Source organism: Leptidea sinapis, chromosome 7 (genome assembly GCF_905404315.1).
Source record: "Leptidea sinapis chromosome 7, ilLepSina1.1, whole genome shotgun sequence".
NCBI lineage: Eukaryota > Metazoa > Arthropoda > Insecta > Lepidoptera > Pieridae > Leptidea > Leptidea sinapis.
This window is the reverse complement of record NC_066271.1, coordinates 8866235-8892949: the sequence shown is the minus strand read 5'-3', so window position 1 is coordinate 8892949 and position 26715 is coordinate 8866235. Positions and strand designations below refer to the sequence as shown.

Here is a 26715-nt window from a genome sequence, read left to right as displayed (position 1 = left end):
AATCATTTGGGTTAGGTTAGAAAACTACTTTTTCATATGAATAATTAATTGCAATTATCCTTTACTAATATTATCACGACTAATGCCTGTTACCTTATATGTTAGGTATTTAAATAATTGGGAAAACTTTCATGAGATATAGCTTTAGCTTTGCTCACGATTGGTCGAAACTGGTTGGAGGTTTGGCGTGTGGTTGTGGTTTCGATCCAGGTGATCTAAATCACATCTTTTTCGCCTGTAAGGTACAGGTGATCGATCTGTTTTGTATTCATGCATTCCAGTTCTTATATCTGTAAAATATTTATTTTATGGAAAATATATAAAATATAATTGTTTACAAAGGATTGGCAACTTTTATATCTGTAAATGATATTAAATTGTAATTACTTTATCTCATGTACACTAGTTTTTTGTGTTTACTGTAGTAATTACTTAATTAGTTTACAATTAGAAACAGAGAAATTAGAGTTTAGTTAGACTTTACTTCTTAAATCCGATACTTATGTGTATCGTATGTATCGATATGTAAGTTTCGGATCATATGATTATACATATTTATTCTATTTTGTTATTTGTATTTGGTAACTACTAATCTGATGTTATGTACATAATTTTCTAAATTCCGTTCCTTTTCTTTCCTTTTGTAACTCGTTTCCCTGTTTTAAGCCATAAAAACGTTCGCATACTGTGCAGTGCCAAAGAAAAAAAATTGGTCAATTTGACATCTGTCAATTAAAATTATTTTGTTTTTCCAAAATATTTTGAGAAATTTGAATGAGAGTTTGATACTTGAAACTTCTATTTTCTAAATAAATACAAATTGAAATTAGTAATTTTGTACCTAATTACTAATTTATTACCTCTTAAATAGATGTGTATTACGAGTAAATAAAAGGCACACATTTCATACAGTATTCAAATCTTACTTTTGTTAACAACAAACAAAATATATTATTGAAAAAAAAATGGTTATTAATTCAATTACAATAGAAGATATATTGCCGCATAATTGTAGTAAATTCATGAAGAAAATACCGGAAAAAGATGCTCTTTTGCCATTTATATTATTACCAATTTTATTAGTTATAGCAACAATATCACTTTCAGTTACAGTCATTGTTATGATTTTAATAGGGATGGGTGCTTTATATGTACAGTCCAGACCACGACAAAAGAACAGGTATGTATTGTAGCTAGAAGTCTGCATAATATATAAGTATGCTGGTCCAAATTTTACCTGAGTACCTCTTAATGATCTTATAGAGTACATGAATAAGGATTACTGACACCAGTAAATAGAAACTATAGTTAGCATATAGTAATAAAATTTACTGGTAAAGAATAGTAAACTAATCTAAAGCAGAAAGGATAATCTTATCCAACTTACATTATATCGGACTCATAAAAGCTTATCAACAATATAGGAAATATAATGAAATTGTTTTCAGATCACCATTTTTCTATTGTTGGACATTATCATCAGTCATCTGTTTGTTTCTTGTATTTGAAATTGGAATAGTAAGAACATTAAAGGTCACTCAAAAGGAACATTTTATATTCCTGTTACTGTTTGGATGTACATATTATTTCTTTTACAAGATGAAGGCTGTAGCTGACATTGAGTTATTTGAGGGTCCTAAAGGGAAATTATACAGGTATGTGATATAAATGATTACTAAAAATATATTACAAATTGGATGTTATGACACATTTAGCAATAAAAGAATGTATGCATTAAAAAAAAACTATATTAGTATGGTGTTGCACGAGAACAAAATAAACCAGCTGTATTGGTACTACAATTAGTAATTTTATATGCTATTCAAACTTCAATTTCTTATTATTAACTAATAATAAACTGATCGGAAGTAAACATGAGTATAATAAATTTATAATATGAAACAAATATGGAATTGAAACATAATTCTTTCAGACAGATGTCAACACATAAAACATTTGAAAATTATATCGTTTGTTTACCATGAAGGTGCGTAGGCTAAAGGCTTACTACCTTCTTAACACATTCGTGGCTGGTAATTTAACTGATAGTTTTGTAAAAAATCACTAAAATTTTCTATACATTTTAGGGACACTGTTATAACCATTCTGTAGTAACACATAATAAAAAAGGTATTCGTGAAGGCAGTACGGTTATAACCATAATATGGCTAAGGCTGTACTGCCGTGTAATATGTGGGAATTTGCATTGCATGATAACAGTACGGCTATAGCAGTTTAAAAATAAAAGTCAGCATTCTTAGGAAATATTTATTATAAAATCAATTACAGCCTAGTAATTAGTAGGAACTTACTCCAGTTCTTATTATTTTAAATACAAAAAAAATCTCTTAAAAAATTAAAAAAATATTTGTATAAATGGACATTTTCTTAGAATAATAGTTTCATTTTATGTATCTATCTATCTAAAGAGAGGTCTTTACATAGTTGGCATGCCATTCCTCAAAACATGTAGGGCATAAGGGAGTTTTTTCTCGGCATCCCTTGCACCTGTATCTTGTCTCATTGCGTTTTTTCTTCTTAGTGCAGAGGCTACAGTTCAAATATTTAAAATTCCTCTTGGAATCAGTTGAGCATGGAATATCTTCAGGTCAGTGATCCTGACTAATACATACCAAATTTTCCTGTTGAAGTTTTGGAGCTCTAACTGCAGTTTTTCGACTGGAATATATACTATCATTTCTTACAATGTTTCTACCAAAACAACCACTCTCTAAGTTTATCGTTTGTTTTATTAAATCTTGGCGATAGTCCAGAAATTCGTATTTTATATCGTTTTTAAAGTATTTTTTTAGACAATGAAAGAATTCCAAACAGATATATCTAAGAGATGAAAGAATACTTTCTTATACCATCGAATTGTTTTCTGTGGCGAGGAGTAATATGCAACCATTTTGTCTTTCCTATCTATTCCTCCCATATATTTATTATATTCTGAAACCTCTTCAGACTTTTGTGAAATTTTTCCAAATCGGTTTAAAACATTTATTAGCTTAGGATGATTTCTTGTAATTATAACGTAAACTGGACGCTTATCATACCACGCTGATACGTAAACTTGCTTTTTACGACACCAAAAAAAATCACCCATTTTTAGTTTTATCTGTGTCAGCCCCTTAGGGTTTGTTGTTCTGACTCAAATCGACATCATTATAAAAATTATCCATGAATACGTGATGACCTTTCATCAAGTATGGTTTCAGCGGTTTCATAACTATTTGTTCGGTTTTCTTCCCATACATACTATCTTCGCCCTTACAACAATACATAATAATATTCAGAACATATCCTGTTGCACTGGTTAGGATATAAAATTTTATACCATAACGAGCCTTCTTAGATTTTATGTACTGCCTGAAATATAGTCTACCCCTATATAAAACTAGAGATTCATCTAAAGATAATTCTTTGCCAGGACCATATACACGACGAAAGTTCTCAGATAGAGCTTCAATAAAACCAGTTATCTTCTTCTCGCTTTTTGCCTCAATTTCTGATACATAAATGGCTCGTAATATTTCCGTAAGCATTTGTTTTAGAAACAACAAAATCCAAAACATCGTTAGAAAATATTAATTTGAAGATATCTAAAGGTTGAGCATTATCAGGTATTTCTACTTTGAGTCCTTCAGACGCGTAATCAAAATAAAAAACAGGGATCTCGGCGGTAACGTCCACCCACTCGTCAGTGTCATTTTGAGAATTTTCACACGATATTTCGTGTACATCAGATGCATCATTGCGAATTGTTCATGGCACATTAGTATAGATGGGCTGTTTGCCCTGGCATTATTATCCCCTATATCGTCGTTAGTTGTGTTTATAATTTGATCTAAAGTGCACGGCTGCTCCACAGGGACAGTTAAAGTTGAGTGGATTGTTACCTCTACTACATCATCACACTAGAGTATCACTAGATCCGCTGAACTCTGTTCTCATCATATTTCTTGCAATTTTTCTTGTCTGACTCCACATTTAGCTCGACATATCATCATAATTAGGTTAAATTCTTATCTGATCCATAGTCGCCATCATCACTGTATGGGTCCCGTTCTGGAGTCGACTCTGGAGTAGATGTATCCTCTAAAAGTTGCCTAATACGCTCACTATCTGTCTGCTTTTGTGCCATCTAAAAAAAATATAAATACCTACATTACACAAATTCAATTGATAAAATTTGTTCATTATTACGTCAATATATAGCTCATAGCTATTTTTATAGTATTAATTCTGCCCATAACGGCACTGGCATCTTTCCATGTGCGTACATCATGGCTATTGCCATCTCCACAAAAGTCATATTCTCTCACTCAGTAGGATTCTGTTGAGGGGTGTAAGGCATCGTCAGCCTTTGTATGATACCTTCTTTTTGCAGTATTTCTCGAACAATGCTATTGTCAAATTCACCTCCATTGTCGCTCAAAATCTCTTTCATCTTCACACCGACTGCCTTAACTTCAGCTAGCATTAATGATAGCTTTAGGTGGACTTCTGACTTTTCTCGTATTACATATACCCAACGATACTTAGTATGGACATCCTTGAATAATACAAAGTAGCGATTATTCGCAAAGGAGAATGGGAAAGGGCCGCAAACATCAGTACAAAATAATTCACCTGGTCGGGTATCCTTCTCTCGGGTCCCAATTTTAAGTCAGTGGGATTTTCCGTAAATGCAACCTTCACTAATTGTCTCTGTTTTGATGTGCAGTTCCTTTTCTAAAATTTTCTTAACATGCGTCTTATGGCCGTCTGATGGCCAAATCGTTCATGGTAAAGTTGAATAAGGTTCAGCGTCGATAACCGGTTTACTTCTGCAGGCGTTAAACATCTCATTACTAGGCAATAGAGATCACCAAGCTTCTCTCTCTTTCCAATTAACCGCTTTACACCGTTCACCTGAAATATGCACGTTGTTGGTGTTGGCTCAAATATGCTATTATTCGAAGTATCATGTGCGCAAGGACTGAGAAAAGATTTCGACTTATGGTGGGTACGTACCATACGTTCTTTAAGGTAATCTGATGTACTTCACCATCTACATGTGCTTCTGCTCTAATAGTACCAATCCCCTACTGCATGAATTTGTTGTCCATTAGCGCCTCGTAGTGTGTGCTCGCTCTTAAAATGGTTGAACTCCACAAAAAGATCGTCTCTATTTGTTACGATGATTTGTTGCTCCATTATCTACATAAAAATTTATCGTATCTTCTGTTTTATTGACATTCATGTTTTCATGTTGACATTCTTACTGTCATTTTTTGACTTCTTTGGCCTTCCATCACTTATCCATTTCTCACATTTCCTTACAAAGTGACCGAGCTTGCCACAATAATTGCACTTTTTCTTATCTTTTCGCGTCTCTACCTTGCTTTCTTCTTTGCTGTTAACTTTGACTTCCTTCTTTCCTGTTTTTAACCATAATGTGTCAGCATTGCTGCTGCATTCATCGTGTTCTTATACTTTCACAAGAACCTTCTCATGAGAACACAACTGGACAGTCAGGTTATCAACTGTGCGTTCTTTCTTCGTCATCAACAGCCAGCTTGATTTTAACATCATGTATTCCGGTGGTAACGTATCAAGAATTTTGTAGATTAACAGAATATCTGGCAGATCCTTTTCCAGGTCCATAGCTCTGTGTAGTTCATACTATAATTTCTTGAGCGTCGAAATATGACTTGCCATATCATGCGTAGTGTCTCTCTTGTATGTGAAGAAAGTTTGGCACAAATCGTAGCTTTTATCAACTGTGCAACCTCCGAATAGTCTGTGTAACTCATCCCACATATCTTTTGAGTAGTTGAAGCGCATCATTTTCTCTAGTATGTCATCTTGCAGATTTTACATCAACAGGACGGAAATTACGCTGTCGAGCTTATCGTATTCCTGTATTTCTTTTTCATACCTCGTCTTGTCTTCTGCTGTGGCATTAGGCAGTAATGTTGGCCTAGGTTTCTTTCCTTCCAACACATCTCTTGCCCCTTTAGTACCATGAAAACTCTAAACTTCCACTTTTTGAATTTCTTGGCATCTAAATCCCCAATTCGAACCTTGGAAACCTCTGCAATAGATTTATCCATCTTGACTGCAGGTCCAATTTTGTCAAATTCTTAGAACTATGCTATCTAAAAACGCTCTGCTACCATATTAACGAATAATGAACTGAGTGGAAGTAAACACGAGTCTCATATATTTTATTTATAATATAATTATAATATGAAACAAATACGGAATCGAACATTATTCTTTCAGACAGATGTTAACACATAAAACATTTGACAATTATATCGTTCGTTTACCAAGAAGGTGCGTAGGGTAAAAGCTTACTACCTTCTTAACCTTCTTAACACTTATTACAAATCATATACCTACCAGGCACTTTGTTCTGTTTCTGGCAAAAAAGTAAAAAAAATACTTTCATAAAATTAAATAGCATATTTTAGATAATTACTGAAAAGTGTATTTCCCCCACAAAAGTAGCTTCTATATTTAATTAAGAAATTTTTGTGACATTCATTTGGCATGATAACTTCTAAAAGTTTTGTGGGTGGAAAGGAATAATGATGTTGAGTGTGCAAAATGTGGGTCTTCAATAACATTGAAAATGAATGTTTAATTAATTATTAGTAAGCTTTAACTTAGTAGCACCTAAATTTTTTTGTCCATGGTTTAAAACACATGTCATGGACTAATGGTGTGGCAGCCAAATATTTTATCTGTTACCAGAGTGAATTATATGTTTGACATCAAATTTCTCGGATTGCAAGTGTCTTATCTGACACTGCATTAGGTCTATAAACATTACATTTTTTTGTGGTTCTATTTGCATTTTTCCTTTATGATACTTATTAAAAAAAATTGCTTATATGATATACTATATGCGAGAAGATTTTCCATAATTTATCTAATTTAAAATAACTGATTAGTTAATTATACTATATTTTTCTGAACATTTTGTGTGCACAGTGCAAGTTAATTTTATTAATTTTGAATATTTTTTCACATATAGAAGATAAGATACATCATGATTACATGATGATCTCTCACTATATAGTTCATATAACCGTTGTCTGCTCCTATGAATACCAGCTATTGCCCAGTTGTTATATGACAAGAGACCCCCCGAGTTGACTGTCTTTGAAGTAAATATAGAGGCAAAATATAGAGGCATAATATATTAATGAACAATAAATAATTTATATTTAAATAGATATGTATACAGTATAGTATATGTATCTGATATCAAAAATACCGCTAATTCCTCGGTCAATTCAATTAATCATTATTTATCTTAGGGTCTTCCTGGCGGTTCATTCGTCAAGTAGAACTTCCTTCCTCTACGGACGCGATTAAATAAAAAAGCACGGTGGCTTCATAAGCAGTAGTATTATCTTCAAACAAAGCTGTGATATTGCGAGATGTTTCTACTTCGTCAGCTCCTGGCCGGAACTTGTATTAAAAATTATGTAGGTTTTTTCAATGTCCTTCTTAACCCTGAAGAAAAGGCAGTTAAAAAATAATCCTTGAATCGAGAATGTTCTAGCTGTCATATGAAGGTTTCTCTCTCCCAAGGAGGTTTTATTTTATTCCAAAGCAGCCAGTGTGCTAAAAAGGTGATTTCATACTTAAACCTCTACTATTTTTCTTCAATAAAGTACGATCTATTTGAATAAGTAATATATATTGCTGCTTATATTTTCAGTCCAGTATTAACATCAGATTCATATCATTGTCCGGTGTGTCAGTTGGAAGTGAATGAACGATACTTTCATTCCATTTGGTAAGTTACAACTTGGAACTCTAAAATATTATATATACCCTATGAATAAATAACAGTCCAAAAACTTCTTTATTGTGTGTTTTATGACTTTTCAAAAGAGCCATTTGTTTCATATGCTGATATTTCTTGACATAAGTTACAAATAATTGTTTTTTTTTAAATTAAAATAAAGGACGAGACGAGGAGGACGTTCAGCTAATGGTAATTGATACGCCCTACCCATTACAATGCAGTGCCGCTCAGGATTGTTAAAAAACCCGAAATTTCTGAGCGGCACTAGAATTGCGCTCGTCACCTTGAGACATAAGATGTTAAGTCTCAGTTGCCCAGTAATTTCACTTGCTACCTCGCCCTTCAGACCGAAACACAGTTATGCTTACACATTACTGCTTCACGGCAGAAATAGGCGCTGTTGTGGTACCCATAATCTAGCCGGCTTCCTGTGCAAAGGAGCCTTCCACTTGTGATGAAAAAATTAACTCTTCAAAGTGTTCTTATTTAAATGGTGAGATTATTTTCTTCTTTATGAAGAATCTTATTTTACGTATGTTTAAATGTTGATAATCTAATTATAAAATGTATTTACAGGTGGGATTGTTGTGTTTTCAGACCAAATTACATGTACTTCCTATTTGGCCAAGTCTTTGCACTGATGACACTTGTATTTGGCACAAACCTGGGCTTGACAACTGTCTGCAAACCATTCGAATTTTATGGGCCTATTTTACTGCCAATGGACTGTAGTGATATGTACTTTAAATTTAGGTAGGTGTGTACTTTTGATACAACTGGGAACTATATTTGAAAAGTGTTAAGACTGAATTATTAATGAAGCGAAAAACAGGTGTCAGGTAGCAAGGATAAGCTATATGATACGAAGAAGTCAAGGTACTACAGATGTTTGTATTAAAAATAGGTTTTATTTTATACGCTGCGGCCACATGTACCGGCACTTGTATAAAGTTTGAACAAGCACTTGACTAAATGCATCAATAAAGCCTTCTGCAGGACGTTTCCTGCTTTTATTATATATACCAAGCATTTTAGAGCCACAGTAATACTTGTTATGATGGCAAGCATCCTGGGGGCCTACTCTTAAAATTGATATTCGATAAATCGTGGCATTAGTCGTGTCGAATCCTACTCTTAGTTACGTCGTATTGAATGTCGAAACGATGATGAACGAACGAAACATTATTCGATATTATCGGTCCTAACCCTACTCTTAGTTGAAAATGTCAGAGACGAATATTCGAATTTCACAAATAATCAAACGTCACTTTTACGATAATCTCAACGACACCTTCTAGGCTGTCGATGCTATTATCGTTTCCCGTTGTGTAGATATATTTGCCATACAATATACATACTTAATAAATATTATTAAAATAATGATATGTGGTTTACTATTCAACAGGATTTTTTTACTACCAAGTCATGTAAGTAATTTTGTTGATCGTTTATGCGTAGAAATAATGCAAATGGCCGCCTGAGAAATAGGAAGTCGACGAGAAGGGCTGAGTTACTTTTTTTTACATTTTATTATCCGCAAGTTTTGTATTATTTATTCAATTTTAAATGGTCATATTATATTCATTACATAATTTTTTAATATTTACATTATGTGTAAATGATACCAAATTGGTGGTGCAGAGTCTGTCATGATCCTTAGCGCCTAAACTATGTTTTGACTTTTGACATTTAAAAGCGACATAGCACAGATAATATTTAGGTTTGAACATATTTCATTCACACTGACATCGTAAAAAAATCAATATATTAGTCTATGGTAACGATAAACGATAAGGAAATCGAACATTTGTTAGAGTAGGACAGTTGCGATATATTCGGAGTATTATCGTATCGTTCCGAATGTATCGTTGTCGATTTTGCGAGTAGACCTGCTGATGCTATAACATTTGTAACTTGGGCAGATCAGAGGATGGTACAGGCCCATCTCTAGGCTACTGCCGTTGGTTCTGGGGAGCACCCCAGAACCAACCCCGGTGCAGCAGCATCAAACACAAATACAATGCAAATGTAACAAATATGGCGGTGTTTGTGAGTCTTGTAATATCTTGGTGCTTAAACAAATCTATTAATTGGTCTGACCTGGACCACACATATTACTTCTTTTATATTAATTTCAAATTGATGTCGCCACATATTCCTGAAAAAAGGACTGGACAGACGGACAATAGATGAGGTTTTACCATAGGGGGGCTTATTTGCACATGAAGCCGGCTAGATTATGGGTACTATAACGGCGCTTATTTCTGCTGTGAAGCAGTAATTTGTAAACATTACTGTGTTTCAGTCTGAAGGGCGCCGTAGCTAGTGAAATTACTGTCCAATTGAGACTTAAAATCTTATGTCTCAAGGTGTCGAGCGCAATTTTAGTGCCGCTCAGAATTTTTGGGTTTTTTTAAGAATCCTGAGCGGCAATGCATTGTAATGGGTAGGGCATATCAATTACAATTAGCTGAACGTCCTGCTCGTCCCATCCCATAATTTTATTTAAAAAAAAACTGTTTAATAACTTTAAATAAGTAATACTCACAATAACCCCCGCGAGGTAGAACAGGTATGGAAGCTTATCATGATAATCCTTGTCTTATGCAAATGTACGTACTTTTGATTGGTTATATTTGAAGTAGTTATCTATTTCAAACTGACGTCACTAAGAGGAATACCTGTCCCATTCTCACCACGCGGGGATTATACCAGCAACTCAGTGAAGTAAAGTCTGTTAATTTTTTTTATTGAATTAGGCGTTTATCCATTACTATCCAAATGTTGTGATTTTTCTTGTGAGATTGTCTGATACTGAGAGTCTCATGCCAGAATTTAGCGAGTCAACATCTCCTGAGGGTGCCTCGGGTAGGGACGAAACACGTGTCGAATTGATTAAGGACAAAACTTAGTCGAATTTAGGTATGGTCAGTAAAAATCATAACATTTGGATTATATATTATGTTTGTTTTTAAAATGATAATCACATATTATAATTCATGAAATTGTATTTCTCATTTTACAGATACACTTTCTACTTTGTGTCATGTGTCTATGGAATTGGATACATCATTGTCATAATGTTGGTTTTGATAAAGCAATTGTTTATTTACCTACCAAAATATGCTGGTATGTTCATGTACTGATTATATTTTAATTCGGTTTTCGATTTGAAGACATTTATTCTCATAAGATTTAACATAAAATCACTTACATTTAAATAAATATACAATATAATATTACTTTAGGTTTTTATGACTAAGCATGCAAAACAGACAAAGTGAACAATTACAAAAAAAGAAGGTACTTACATAAAAAATTCTCAACAAAAGAACATCAACATATTTTAAATTTATCCGGAATAAGAAGGACTGGATGTGGCTAACAACTTATAAAGATAACAGTTGAAGTAAACTAAAATACTACCTACGGTTTGAACAATAATACAAATAAGTACATGTTTATATGAGTGATTGTGCATTCGAGCATTTTTTTTTAATTTAATTAAATAATATATTCTCATGATAAAAAGAAGATGCAGATCCTACAAACACAGACAATTCAACCTAAAATACCTCGCTTTCAAGAATTTATTTTAATACTATACGATACGAATATATTTTAAAACAAAATCACTAAAATTGCGGGATTCGTTCAAATACTTGTCAATGATAGCAACGTCAGTGACAACTGTCAACCAAGTGACAACCACGTGACAACGCCTTAGTGATGGACGATACTCATCAATGATCTATATCTGAGTTGAATTCGATTACGGTATAACGGAATAAAAAGGAACATGTTAATTGTCATACTGTCAACTTTTGCTCTTCATAGTGATTTTCATTATTATAACACTAGAAATAAGGGATTGCTTGTAACTAATTCTAGTAGGCTTCATAAGATACATAATAGCTTTAATGGTAAATGTATACACTTCTATAATAAAGTCCCAGTCACTGTTCAGGCATTATCTATAAATAAATTTAAATTTTTATAAAAAAAATGGCTCTGTCGTAAATCCTATTACTCCACTGCTGAATCTCTAAATGATCGGGGACAGCCTGCGACTAGATTGTGATTATTTTATAGCGATAGAAATGACTGTACAATATTGTATATTTTTATTGAAAAGAATGCTGGGAGAGTTTCTTGCGCCGCTTCTTCTCTCTCAGAGCGCCATTTGTTTCCAAAGCGGTAGTAGTATCTAGTAGTTATTAGAAATGACATCAAAAAGAATTCTAAAGGAATCAATTTTGAGAAAGTAAATGCCTTTTTAACTTATTTAATATTGTAAAAATAGTAAACGACACATTTATGTAGAAATATCGACTGTTGACTTTTAAAATATTTTTTTTGGTACGTTGTTTTTGTTAAATAAGGCAGTCCTATATCAATATATTTATCAATCACGTATTTTATTAAATATTATCATTTATCATACATAGAGCTTCTAGAAGGATGTGAAAAAAAATATAAACGCGAGTTGTTCCTGTGTAAGATAATATCGCCATGTCTGTGTCTTATTTTCTGGATCTTTCACGAAGTCTCACCAGTGGGAGGCTTCTTTGCACAGGATGCCGGCAAGATAATTGGTACAACAACGGCGCCTTTTTCTGCCATGAAGCAGTAATGTGTTAGCATTAATGCGTTTCAGTCTGAAGGGCGCCGCAGCTTGTGAAATGACTGGGCAAATGTTATTATGTCTCAATTGTAGTGTCGCTCAGAATTTTAGGGTGTTTCAAGAATCCTGAGCGGCATTGCATTGTAATGGGCAGAGTGTATCAATTACCATCAGCTGATTCCTGCCGCCGAATTCCACCTTCGCACGACAAGCCACAAGTTAGGATATCATCCCCACCATCTGGATGTGTGGCGGTCCTCCACAGTGCGGTTTTCAAGGAGCTTTCTTCCACGTACTACAAAGCTGTGGAATGAGCTTCCTTGTGCGGTGTTTCCGGGACGATACGACATGGGTACCTTCAAAAAAAGCGCGTACACCTTCCTTAAAGGCCGGCAACGCTCTTGTGATTCCTCTGATGTTGCAAGAGAATGTGGGCGGCGGTGATCACTTAACACCAGGTGACCCGTACGCTCGTTTGTCCTCTTATTCCATAAAAAAAAAAGAAAAAGCTGAACGTCGTGCTCGTTTCGTCCCTTATTGTCAAAAAAAAAACTATATTTTTTGTTACATTTTATGTTTCCACATAGTGCCTATGAAATGCAACACTATCAGTCACATACTATTAAATACAAGCTAATATTACTTTTCACTTTCAGAACCGAAATGGAAACGTTTGATGAACATAACGGTATGAAAAGAGTGTGTATAGGAACTACTCTTGAAGGATACTTTATAACGAATTACTATTATACGAAGTACGAGGTGCACATCGGTACCTAAGCATTGTCGTTATTTATCAAATGTTGCCTTACATTACGCGCTAAACGTTCTTATTAAAGATAAAAGTGAGTTTGTGTCGTGCGATGGAATAAAAAAATGGAGGACTGTCCTACGTAAAGATATTTTTTTAATCCCAAAAAGATCATTTTGAAATAAATTATTTGCTTTTTCCGTTTTTACATCAATAATCGTATTTGATATAAAAAATAATTGAATCACCATCTTATGAAGAAAGCGTTAATTATTTTAATTAATTAAAATGCCACACTGAATGGCGAATAATCCGGGCCACTCGTTACAGCTGCAGAAAGTGAATTTCACGATGGAAACTCATTGGGATTAATCAATTTTAAGTAATTTAAGTACTTTTACAATTACAATTTTTTTTTTGTAATCGTTAACTATTGATGAAAAACACGAAGGATTTTTTATACTTTTAAATACATAATAGGTATATTTAATTGTAATGAGGGGCTGCATGCTCAGATGACCAGATTTAATAACCTTTCCCAAATTTTGTTTACCCCTCGTGTTAATCATTTTCAAACAGTATTTAGATTTTATTATATTTTGCCAACAAACTGTAATGTATATTAAAAAAAATGTGTAAAAGTTTTATTGTAATTCTTTAAATATAAAATTTATATGCATGATAAAATATATTTTTTTTATATCTTATCTTAATCTTTAATATATATAAATCTCGTGTCACAATGTTTGTCCTCAATGGACTCCTAAACTAATGAACGGATTTCAATGGGGATTACTTCATGGAGTGCAGTTTAGTCCAACTTAAGAGATAGGATAGTTTTTATTTCGATTTGGGACCCATAATTATTTTTATTTCCAATATTTGTTTTGTTTGGACATATTTTCTGTGAGAGTATTTTTGACGCGCGGTTTGACAGTTCTGCTGTGAAACTATTTCATTATAACAACAAGGAGCATATTATTGTTACAATGAAAAATTGTTGACAAATTCATCAAAAACGGTATTTTATTTATTATGTACAGAACAACGTCTGTCTGGTCAGCTAGTAATATATATAAATTACGTGACACATTGTTTGTCCGCGATGGACTCCTAAACTAATGAACGGATTTAAATGGGGATTACTTCATGGAGTGCAGTTTAGTCCAACTTGAGAGATAGGATAGTTTTTATTTCGATTTGGAACCCATGATTATTTTTATTTCCAATATTTGTTTTGTATGGACATATTTTCTGTGAGATAATTTATTGACGTACGGCTTGACAGTTCTGCTGTGAAACAATTTTATTATAACGACAGGGAGCATATTTTACGAAATAATTCTTGATGTTATGACATATCATAGACAAATTCACGTCTGTAGGGTCACCTAGTTTAATATAATATTTAGATTGTCCATGCACTTGCTCCTGAATGATTATTTATTGAAGTAATGCATCAAATTAACCTCTACATATTTAATTTGTGCCATAAGTTAGGGACGCCTCTAGGGATCGCCCCAGCGCTCTTACCAATTGAGCCAACCATTCAATGTATGTAGGTATGTCTTGTTCAACTCTCAGGTTGTGGCTCCATCTACAGGATCTACTTTACAGTTGATAGCCTGCTCAAGCCCGAATAATTAAAAAATATTAGGAAATTGACTTGAGATCTCGCTTTTTCAAATCTAAACAATTATGTTTGAGTGATATATCCCTCATTTCTTGAATGAAATATAGGTATACTTATAAAGTAATTTAATTATATTAAAATTATATATAATTTTTCGGCAATCAAATTCAATAACAAGTTTCGAGAAGGCAATAATCAAAATACTATAGGACATTAAAGTAATTAAGTTTAAACACTTGTATAAATATTATTCATTCCTATTATAAGGCCCAGCGTTTTAGGCTTAGATCAATAGAGCGAACTAAGACTTTGCTCAGACTTTACTTACGTAAAACTTAGCTGGGTTTTAGCTTAGCGTAAAATTTATTACGTTTTTATACGCTTTATATTAGCTTCACCTGTATATTTGTAAGTTTGTAACCGACTTCTTTGGGCGCGATTTTGACCCACTTTAAACGGCTAGATTTCGTTCAAACTTTGTAGATTTATCGAGGACCGATGACATTACACTAATTTGACTAAAAAATGAAAAATAAATAATAGTTAAAAAACAACAAAAAAGCACGTTTTATATAAAATTGAACTAAAAAATAGAAAATAATTTTAAATTGAAAATAGTGTAAAAAAAATATATTTTATTGTAAAAAAAGCGTGGAGTGCTTATTAAGATATTATTAAAATAATAATTCTTCTACACCCCACGCTTTTTCTTACAATAAAATATATTTTTTTACACTATTTTAAATTTAAATTTATTATAGTCAATAGACATGACCATATACCTGGCACCTCTTCACAGTCGGCGATTAAAGGCGATTACACGCGAGCACGATTGTGTGGAAAGCTTATTCGCTTCTAGTCGCCGATCACCGTCTATAATCGTCGCACAGTGCGTAATTTTCATAATCTAGAGAGACAAGTCTTGGACCCATACAAATTTACTACGCGATAAAATGTATAGAATCAAATTTAAAGACATTGTCAAGGTTTTAGACATATATTGCAACATTATTATATTATAACATATAACACAAAAATGACAATACACAACAAAAAAAACACGTAAGTAATTATTCGAATGCACAAAAAAATACAGATTTATTAAAAACAGAGATTCGTTTGAAGAATCACGAAGACCCTGAACACGAAGGAATTTAGTCAGAATAATGGGATTCTCCAAACTCATGTGTATCAGAATCTGAATGTTCTGACTGAATTTCTTCGTGTTCAATGTCGTAGTGACCGCGGCGATCGATGTATTGTCGGTTTTTCGGACACGCATCAAAGGGAATTCGAGTGTAGCCGCCCGCACGATCGCCGCGCCGCGCCTGTCATTCATTCACTGGAGGACACTGGACATAATAAGTTCAATTTTTTTTTATGAAAATAAGGGACAAGACGAGCAGGACGTTCAGCTGATGGTAATTGATACACCCTGCCCATTACAATGCAGTGCCGCTCAGGATTCTTGAAAACCCCCAAAAAATCTGAATGGCACTACAACTGTGCTCATCACCTTGAGACATAAGATGTTAAGTCTCATTTGCCCAGTAATTTCACTAGCTACGGCGCCCTTCAGACCGAAACACAGTAGTGCTTACACATTATGCTTCACGGCAGAAATAGGCGCCGTCAATTAACTTGGATATTTACTTTGTTCTATTAAGATGAATGCTCAAACACCATCTTCTCTTCTTCCATTTTTTTTCACAACTCTTCCTTCAACTAAATTGCCAAAATGATTGTATAGGTACTGATATTAAATTAATGGTAGCAACTGTAAAATTGCATGTCCATCTTGAAGGACTGCTTCTCAATGTATGATCACGGACGATCGTGTGGATGCTTACACGATAATCAACGATTAACTTGCCGATAACGGACGATCATACAAGTAACGATCATCGCCGATAGTGGAGAGGAAGCTTGAAGTTATGCTGAGCTTATGCTAATGCAAAAGCCAAGGTCCCGTTTTATCAAACTCAACTCAGCTAAGTTTTAAGGCGAAGAGTAAGCAGAAAACACGCAAACATAGTGTTTTTAGACAAGTTTTGAGGTGAAGATATAGCATTTCGAGCAATGAACACTACTTAATCCTGTTACACATATCCTTAAGTCTTATTTGTAGGTTGCTAATGCTTGCTGTCGGTTATAGTTAACACTGCCGAGCCTTTTTGAACAACCACTTTTCTTTGAAGTTAAACAAGTTTTTTGGCATGGCGTGACGCATTTTTTTGGTACTTCTCTCAGAAAAGTTATTCTTATAGCTTGTACTTTTTTGTGTAGGTTCATTTATTCAGATTAGTAGTGAATAACGAGGATTGTAAGCATATAAAATGATTTCCACCGAAGAATTTTGAAAATATTGGCTTTGTTACATAGATGGCGGGCCGGCAGCCGTGAACTCATATCGCTCAAGGTCGTTGGCATTTAGTGTCGCCTTAAGTGAAAAGAGTCTGAGTAAAGTCTAAGTAAGCTCTATAGAACCGTACATGAGCTGAATGCGCATATACATACGCACTGTATACGAGTATACAGGATGACCCATTGGGACGGGTCATTGGGGAAAATCTGAGACTAGGAGATATTTGTTGATAATAAGACCAGCTCACCTACTCGAAAACAAGATGTAGTAAAAAGTTATTTGTTGTACATGAGTAGGTACCTACTCTCTCGGGAAAAGTGAACATAGTGTAATAAAAAAATAACCTGACTCAATAATACTAATCTGGGTCTGTCGAAATAAATAACAATATCTCAATAACCTATTAGGTGGATACAATTGAAGTAAGAATAAGAAGAACATCATACATACACATAAAGGGGATCAAATGAAATAATATTATAGGTAAGAATCACCATCATTTATTTTTAAGTTCAAGGTATAAAGTAATGCTTAAGTCTATGTCCTACTTGTAATCAATAAAAATTACTGGCTAAGTACTAAGTAGGTACCTACTAACTTAATTACTTAAGACTGTTTTGAAATATGTTTTTCTTACCGAAAAAATACCGAAATATACATAATAATAATAATTGTGATGAATTTTCGGCAATTTAAGAAGAAATTTTACGATATGTTAATAGCGAAAAAAATTAAACGCCTAAGATTCACTGATTATGTTACCTATAGCTAGTATTAACAAATAATTCTTATTAAGAATTCCAAAATCAATATCATCAGCCGGAAGACGTCCACTGCTGGGCAAAGGTCTCCCCCTAAGATTTCCACGACGATCGGTCCTGCGCTCCCTCATCCAACGTATTCCGGCGATCTTGACCAGATCGTCGGTCCATCTTGTGGGGGGGCCTACCAACACTGCGTCTTCCGGTACGTGATCGCCATCTATATAATATTAAATTGTATTATCTTATTTTTGTCTCCAAAATATTCTACATTGTAATCGAATTCTTAGTCGCATTCGTTATGTCTGAAGGTCGTGTCCGTACTTCAAAGTTATTGTAAGTTGGTCACAAAAGCCTTCCACTCCTTTCGGTCCTCGGCTATCCTTATTGCGGTCATAAGTAGTACGCCAGTGAGTGTCATAATCTGGTCCGACCAGCGGCTGGGTGATCGTCCGCGTGGTATTTTGCCCTCCACTTTGCCTATGACTATCATAATATATGTTTGAGACGGCTTCACTCACGTTCCATCGGTTTTTTTTTATGAAAATAAGGGACGAGACGATCAAGACGTTCAGCTGATGGTAACTGATACGCCTTGCCCATTACAATGCAATGCCGCTCAGGATTCTTGAAAAACCCAAAAGTTCTGAGCGGCACTACAATTGCGCTCGTCACCTTGAGATTTAAGATGTTTAGTGTCATTGCTCAGTAATTTCACTAGCTACGGCGCCCTTCAGACCGAAACACAGTAATGTTTACACATTACTGCTTCACGGCAGAAGTAGGCGCCGTTGTGGTACCCATAATCTTGCTGGCTTCCTGTGCAAAGGAGCCACTGGTAAGAAAAAAAAATGTCGCTTTAAAATAACACAACACAAATGAATTTGAAATAGGCTGTGACCACTCTTAAATTAGAAGGCTGCTCAACTAACATATTAACCTATGTAGTTCATTTGACATATGACTATCATATTATGTTGAGTGTCGTTTTAGTATGCCGTTTTTATTAAAAATAGCTGCTAAGTTCCACTTAATTTGAGAAACACTTAAATTTAGGGAAATCTTAAATTTCACCTCTAAAAATTACTAAATTGTATTTTAAGAATCTCTCAAATAGTTGAGTAGGACTTAAGAACTTGAGAGACGTTTCAGAATATGGGCGTTGGCCTCTTAAAATTAATTTACAAAATTATTTAAAAATAATAGAACAATTTTGAAGTACAGATACAACAAAGATCGTATCGTAAACAAAGTAGTAGGTATAGTCTATAAAAATTAATTATCGACTAAATGTTAAAATTATAAATTCAGTTTTCTATTTAGCTAGCAACAGATAAAATTATATGATGGATTTTCTAAAATATTTTTTATTATCCAGAGTGTTGTTTGAGTATGGAGGAATAACGTAGATTTACGTTCGTAATGTTTGATCTGGTAAGTGGGAGACCATATAAAATATTTGTAGATTTGGGTAATAGTATTTTCTTTGTGTGTTTGTGTGTTACACATTTTAAATGAAGCACTTTCAAAGAATTAAAACGCGTGTAATTGTACCATATGTCTCTAGCAAATACCACCACCGAAGCAATAAGTGGCGCTTAACCTCGTAATGACAAATATGACAAATACTATCTTTGATCTGAAAAGGTCTTGAAACGAACTAAAATAATAATAAAGATGTAACTTTTACGCAAGAATCTAATGTAAAAACACAGAACTACACGCGTTTTAATCCTCTAAAAGTGTTTTATTTAGATTTGGGTAATTTCAATCATGAGAAATGAGGCAGTCCTTGGATTTCTCGACGGAAATTTGATTCATTTATGTCTGACAATATGCGGAACTTAACTTTTTCAATTTATAACCTTGCAAAACTTAAAACCAAGTGCAAGGTCTGTATTTCGTTTGGGTTTAAAAGAATAATTTGGTACGATAAATTTGAGAATTATTTTCTGTAAGTTGCACATATCTAAAAATATGACTGTAATATCTAAATATGGCTCGTACGTCCTTCCGTAACTGCTTAGACCGTAGTAGACGAGATCCGCCAGAACCATGTATAGTAAGTAATCTTTGGCCACTTTATGGTAATTTCTATTTTAAAACTGCAAGTTTACGAAGCACCGATCTTAATTTAGCACAGACATGGTTTTGATGTACCCAATTATTGAGTCTATTATCAATCACAAGCCCAAAGTGAGAGTATTGTTGTATCTATATTTTTTATTTTAATCATCTATTCTATCAAAAAATCAAAATTTCTTTATTTGTACACAGTCATTTACAATCACATATGAACTCTCCTGGTAGATTTTTAATTTTTGATTCTATAGTAGTGATTGTGTATAGGTTTATCAATTTTAGTCTAAGAGGGAGAAAGTAGGACTAACACTGAACACGAAATAAACCTCAAATAATGACAAACCGCTTATTATTATGTACCTATAAACAGAACAGCAATGACACCTCATACAGCCCAGTGGTTATTGACCCTGACTACTAAGCTAGGGGTCCCGGGTTCACTGCTGTCATCTCAACTGTCTAAATCGAAAGAGTCCTAGACTTCAACGACGTAGTTACTCCTGTACATCTCTTAATTCGCCTCCACCAAACAACTAACCAATAATTACCTTAATTGTTTAAAGCTGTGCTTTTCACACCGTTTACTAACAGAGAGATGAAATGCAAAAAAAATAATCTTTGTGCACTTTCAATTGCCAAATCACATTCGATTGTTGTTTGGGGTTAATTTTTTGAGATTAGTATGGTAACAGTTTTTAAACTGTCAAATATTACAATTGTATTCGTTGCTCTGTGGCGTCAGGTAGGTACTTACGTGTGTAAGAAGTGTTCATGTTAAAGTATTGCCATAAACATTAAATTAATTAAAACCAACTCAGCGCATCTCATTCCACATAATTGTGAAATATTTATAGCCTTTCAATAAATTATAAAATACTAGTATAGTATTAGTAGTAATAATAAATAGTAGTATAGAATAGTAATTATAAGATACTTAAACCATCATTTTTGTTAATCTAGTCGTCAGGGGGCTTATAGTCTGGAACTACCAGTAGAACCTTCTGTCTCCATTTCTGTTTTCTTGCATCCTGTTCTCTTTTTAGTGCATTCAATGCGGGCAACGTTCGCCAACATGTGAAGGTCTTAAATAAAATATTGCTGAAAGATAAACAAAAACGATTAAAAAATTAAATTTATTCTATACAATCTTATCAGATCCCTACCCCTAAAACAATTTGCATACATGTTATGTCCAGAATGTATATTTTGCAGACAACAACTTCAGTTTACCTGTTGTGATATAAAACCGCTTTCTTCCACTTCATTTGGGACTCATCTTTGGAAATCTTAACAGCTTCCCTTAATTTGTTAAACACTAATTGCGTAATATAGAGATCGCAGTAATCCTCTGCGACTTGCCTTTTCAAAATGTAATCGTAATGGTGCTGAAAATGTATAAAAACGTATATTCTGGATTATTTTCAGGTAAATTTTTGACCTTTCGGTTCATATTGTTAACCTTAGGATGTAAATTGGTTGCCTACAGGACAGGCTACGCCTAGTGTAGGGACCAAATATAATGTAATAAATGTGATAAAGTGTCTATTATTATGTGATAAATAGGTTAGGTCCATCCGCGATATCGTTTGTGTGATTTTCAGAATTTGTACCTAATAGTCATCACCAGATAAAGGCATAAGACATTTGAGCTTTTACCTCTCTTATATAAATAATTTATCATTACCTTTTTAAAACATGTTATTCCCTTAGCCAAAAGCATTTTTCGATAAAAATCAGTCGCTTTATAGTTCCTTTCGAACCACATGTCTTCCGTATGCCACATCCAATGTAAGAAAATATTTTTCATAAGTTGAAACCTATAATGGGCTGCTGCCTTCTCGACATTGTCGTATTTCATCTGAATGAGATGGCGCAACGGTTTTATTCCATATTTTGCCATTAAATTTTTTTCATAATGTAAATCGGCCATGACAATAAGTGCTCTCATTCTTTCGGCATGTTGTTTTTTTCTTATATTTTCTATTTTCTCTTTTTTACGTTTATCTTTTAATTCTTTGATCCTCCTTAATTTTTCTTCTTTATCCATTTCTGCCTTAGCTATTTCAGCCTTAAAAAGATATAATAAGATATGAGATATTAAAAGCTAGGATAGTATATTTTTATAATACTTTCTTTTAATATACTTATATCTACCTACTTGTTGTTTTAGTCTAATTCTTTCTTCTTCCATTTGTTTTCGTCTTTCTCTAATCAAAGCATGTTTTTCTTCTCTCTCACGTGCTCTAGCTTCCATTCTTTGTAAAAATTGCGGCACTTTCAAGCAATGCAATATCAAAGACGGTTCTACAAAAAAAAGTTATAAACATGTACTCTTCAGTCTTTAAGTAGATGTATATTACAAAAATGAAAATTATCTTCAAATACTTTACCCTGTAGTTCCTTGAGATTTAGCTCATTTGTAAGAGTTTTCAATTTTGGCTTGAGGTGTCTATCGATTTCATAATAGGTTCGATGAATTTCCTCTCTCATTGAATCTAAGGATTCTCGTGAAGCTTCTACAATTTTGTTGTACTTAAGTTGTTCTATTACTTTATTTTGCTCCTCCAATTTAGCTTTTTGCAATGCTATAATATGCTTCTGAATTTTAAACCTGTAAAAAGTCATTTTTGGTATATATCTTTGTAAATAGGGCATTAATTTGTTTATGTATAGTTATAACGTATACCTATAAAGATATATATATATATATATATATATATATATATACATTATCAATTTAAAATAATAATAAAATTATACATAAAATGTTTACCTATGTTGGTAGCTACTAAAATCTCTTACATTTTCTACTGCTTTTTTCACCGAACTTTGAATTTGATTATTTTCATTTTTCTTTTTTGCTAGTTTCTCTAAAAATAAATTTATGGACTGTTCTTTCTTATGTTGTAAAATGTTTTTAGCTCTCGTTCTAACGTATTTCTGCCATTTGTTGAGATACTTCCGGGCTACGTAGTTTTGCCTCGTATTCGTGAATTTCGAGTCTAAATTCAAGCAGTCAGTATCTATGCTTGAATTTGTATTATATTCTTGCGATCCATCAATATCTGTTTTATTTTGACTTTTTATCAACTCTTCGCTATCAATTTCATCCAATTCATCTTTGGGATGTTCTTGAGATGAAATTGTCATCATTATTAATAATGATGTCAAATCTTTCTTGTGACACGCAAAATTTACATTTTTATTATTTGTCACGCATTCCAAATCATTGCTGTTCTCTTTAAATTTATTTGTATTTATATCATCAGTTTGCTTAATCAACTTTTTTTGCTTATTAACTTTAGAGTTAATCATATTTTGATTCATAATTTTGAGACGCATTTTAGGCATCAATTTAAAACCACTGTCACTAAGAATTTCAAGACTGTTTACATTCTCAATTCTATGATTTTGTAGATAGTAATTTAGATCATCTGCTACAACTTTAATCCCAGGTTTACCTAAATACTCCTCTATTAATCTTGAGTTCAACTTTGACAACATTTTAGTTTTTCGGTCATTGTCTTCTGAAATAAACCCCATTATAGTGTTTAGTTTGTATAACGATAATTATGGCCTCTGGCCGTCGCATGTAATTTTGTTGAAATCAGATAAGTTCTAATTTGCTAAAATTGTTCTATGTCGCTGTAAAATGAAGAACTTATAACCAGTATTTTCTCGACACTGTCCGTGAAACTAATTGCTGGAGCGCGATGCGGTACTACGGGCTGCCTAGTGCCCACTCTACTATCACACGAGTCTCGACGATCCTTCGGTTAAGCATTATGTACGAGACTTGGCACTGCATAATATGAACACAGCACAAAAAATGGCATAAGATTACTATGATTCAATGAAATTCAACAATGTTACTCATAAAATTATTATAATATTAATCAACCTCATTACTGTCTGTTTTCGACTAGTGCATAATGAACAGGAACCTACTGGTTCACGATATTAACGAAAGGTAGTTCTATCTATAATGTATACAGAACCTACGCAGTGGGGCGCCTATCAATGTTTTTTTTTTTTTCATTTCATTTATTATAAATAAAGGAATATTTCCATCAAGTGAATATTCGTAGTTACCTACATTTATGCAGGTTCTTAAATTTTCCAGTCTGCATAATTATACGCTTTTGATGGAAATACATAATATTACCTATATGTGAGTGTCTTACCTTACTCTTTACCTATTATCTCAATACAAAATAAGTTTTATGTACCTAGTAACTGCCTAGTGACTTGGGGTTCATACATAAGTTCTCTGAGAATTTAAAGCGCCCGTTTCTCTTTCTATTAATACGGAGGAAATACCTACCTACTGCTTAAGAAGTTAGGTATTCTTCAATCTAATGAGTCAAAAATCAAGAAGGATTATAAATAATGCTAGTAGGTTCTAAGTACTTCCTAAATACATATTGAATTTAAGTATCTATACAGCACATTGTATTCAAATTTCTACAAGACTACAAATCAACCAGTAATTCGAAATCTCTTCTGTAGGCATTACATTATCACATAAAATAATAGTACTAAAACTAAATCTACCAAATAAAATTTATAGCCAATTTACCTATAATATCTACGTACTTACCTATATAAAAGTAATACGTATTTCTTTTGCACCGCACGCTGTTTTTATCGGAGATACTTCGAAACAGCTGAATAGTTACCTAGGTACCTAAAAGAAAATAAATGATAATAAGAAATATTAATTTACACTTATTTTACACAGTTTAATTTAATGTTATTATATATTACTCATGAAAAATCCCCATCGTCACCGATTGTTTGATCAATAAATAATTAATAAACACTGTTTGTTTCTATGGAGACGCTCATCATTTAATTACTAAGGCTAGGTTGGTTGCATCAACTAACTTTGCTTTTAACCTGTTAGGCAAAAATTATGCTAACCGTAACAGTCCAATCTTCGCCGGTTAAAGCTATTATTAATGTTAAACAGCGATATGTCAAAAGTTTGAAATACCGAAATATTTAATATTGACTTGATAGCCTATGAGCTGCTAATAACTAATAACTGCTTGGGAGCGTGGGTTTGTGTTTTTTTGATAAAACTAATTTTAAATGGCAATTTTTTAACTGGCTACCACAGGTGACTGAAAATAATTAACAATACCTGTATATCTGTCAGAGCATGGCAAACCCATAATGTTGTGGTTGACTGAGAGCTGGAAACCATATTTTTTCAAATCTTTACACTTTTTCTTTTAAAATGACGAAATATTTATTTAAAAAAAACATATAACTAACTACCTAGTTGCAATTTATACCAGAAAATTAATTATAGATACTAAAATTAATTAGAGGTAGGTAATTGCGGCCATTTTTTTATAGGCAACCTATCGCTAGTGCATTGCATACTTCCTTGACGTTAATTTAAAATTAGTTTTATCAAAAAAAACACCTAGGTCCCTGCAGAATCGAGCAGTGGGATTTTGTACTATGATACGTCACTTTTTAACTTTAACTATGCCAAGGAATACGATGGTGCAACAGATTCCGCAGACTAAAATCTTAACTATAGCAGCTAATGTGATGCATCTTAGTTAAAGTGTTGCATAGACCACCTACTTTATATAAGTACCTGTTTTACTACTATATATTATAATGTAGATATGGTGTTTGTTGAGTATTTGTCAGCTATATAATTAGTATTTTTTATTATATAATGAACAATAGGTTCCTGAACCCATAGTCACGAAGTTGTTTCTGTTTTGATGTGATAACTTCTATAGGCGCGTTGAGCACTTGTTAGGTGAACAAAACTCATGGAACTCGCGTAATCGTCACCCAACGTTTTCCATGAGCTATAGGTATGTGTACTGTGTACATATCTATATTGATATACCTCCTCTTGTGTTATTAGTATTTTTATGTAGAGTAATTGTAATAAAAAACAAAAAGGCTAAAAACAAAAAGGTCTATTGCACTTCGTGGATCTAGAAAAGGCCTATGATAGAGTGGTGAGGAATGAATTGTGGTCAGCATTGTCCGCGAACGGTGTGAGCAGTGTCCTCATACGAGCATTGCAATCTCTTTATAGAGATTCTAGTGCTTGTGTAAGGATAAACGGGGCATACACTGATTGGTTTAATATCGAAAAAGGTGTTAGACAGGGATGTGTAGCGTCACCGTGGCTGTTTAATCTGTTCGTGAACAATTGCTTGACAGATTTAAAAGAGAATGAAACTGGGTTGAGAATGAATGAGTTACTCGTCAAATGTTTTCTCTATGCTGATGACCAAGTATTACTTGCATGTTCGGCCGAGGAGTTGCAGGAGATGGTAACTGCTGTGAATGGAGCTTTTGGTAGAAAGGAAATGAAGATGAAATTAAAGAAAACGAAAGTGATGGTGCTTGAAAGAGATGAGGTAGTGACAGACTGCAATATCGTGATTGGAGATGAAAAAATTGAACAGATGAATGAGTTTGTGTATCTGGGTTCTAAATTTACAAGAGATGGAAAGTATGATATTGATATTGAAAGAAGAGTGAATGCAGGAAACATGGTGAATGGAGCTTTGCACTCCTTTATGAACAGGCAGAAGGTGTCTAATAAGGCTCGTTTGGCTGTGCATGAGGGGGTGTTGGTTCTAACACTCATGTACGGAAGTGAAAGTTGGGTATGGCAGAAGAAACATGAAAGCAGAATAAAT

At 33.5% G+C, this 26715-nt stretch overlaps 2 protein-coding genes across 2 annotated transcripts; one reads left to right on the top strand and one right to left on the bottom strand.

Moving 5' to 3' along the window:
• Positions 1-750: 750 nt before the first annotated feature.
• On the top strand, positions 751-13875 carry LOC126965374 (uncharacterized). Its single transcript, XM_050808925.1, has 6 exons — positions 751-1180; positions 1449-1655; positions 7724-7801; positions 8390-8566; positions 10839-10942; positions 13094-13875. The coding sequence occupies exons 1-6, from the start codon at positions 966-968 to the stop codon at positions 13129-13131; spliced, it is 819 nt and encodes a 272-aa protein (XP_050664882.1). The 5' UTR covers positions 751-965; the 3' UTR covers positions 13132-13875.
• Positions 13876-17694: 3819 nt separating this feature from the next.
• On the bottom strand, positions 17695-24685 carry LOC126965364 (coiled-coil domain-containing protein 191). Its single transcript, XM_050808909.1, has 8 exons — positions 24630-24685; positions 22803-23553; positions 22420-22640; positions 22188-22333; positions 21714-22097; positions 21260-21414; positions 20970-21127; positions 17695-18167 (listed from the first exon to the last, which is right to left on the bottom strand). The coding sequence occupies exons 2-7, from the start codon at positions 23531-23533 to the stop codon at positions 20986-20988; spliced, it is 1779 nt and encodes a 592-aa protein (XP_050664866.1). The 5' UTR covers positions 23534-23553; positions 24630-24685; the 3' UTR covers positions 17695-18167; positions 20970-20985.
• Positions 24686-26715: the final 2030 nt, after the last annotated feature.

Bases quoted from the DNA above. Each gene is read 5' to 3' on its own strand.
- LOC126965364 (XM_050808909.1), bottom strand. From the start codon at position 23,533: ATGTTGTCAAAGTTGAACTCAAGATTAATAGAGGAGTATTTAGGTAAA. The intron at 22,641-22,802 runs GTAAACATTTTA...GACTTTTTACAG, and splicing joins TTTAGTAGCTACCAACATAG to GTTTAAAATTCAGAAGCATA. The intron at 21,128-21,259 runs GTAAACTGAAGT...TTTATCTTTCAG, and splicing joins GCGGTTTTATATCACAACAG to CAATATTTTATTTAAGACCT.
- LOC126965374 (XM_050808925.1), top strand. From the start codon at position 966: ATGGTTATTAATTCAATTACAATAGAAGATATATTGCCGCATAATTGT. The intron at 7,802-8,389 runs GTAAGTTACAAC...ATGTATTTACAG, and splicing joins CGATACTTTCATTCCATTTG to GTGGGATTGTTGTGTTTTCA. The intron at 10,943-13,093 runs GTATGTTCATGT...TTTCACTTTCAG, and splicing joins TTACCTACCAAAATATGCTG to AACCGAAATGGAAACGTTTG.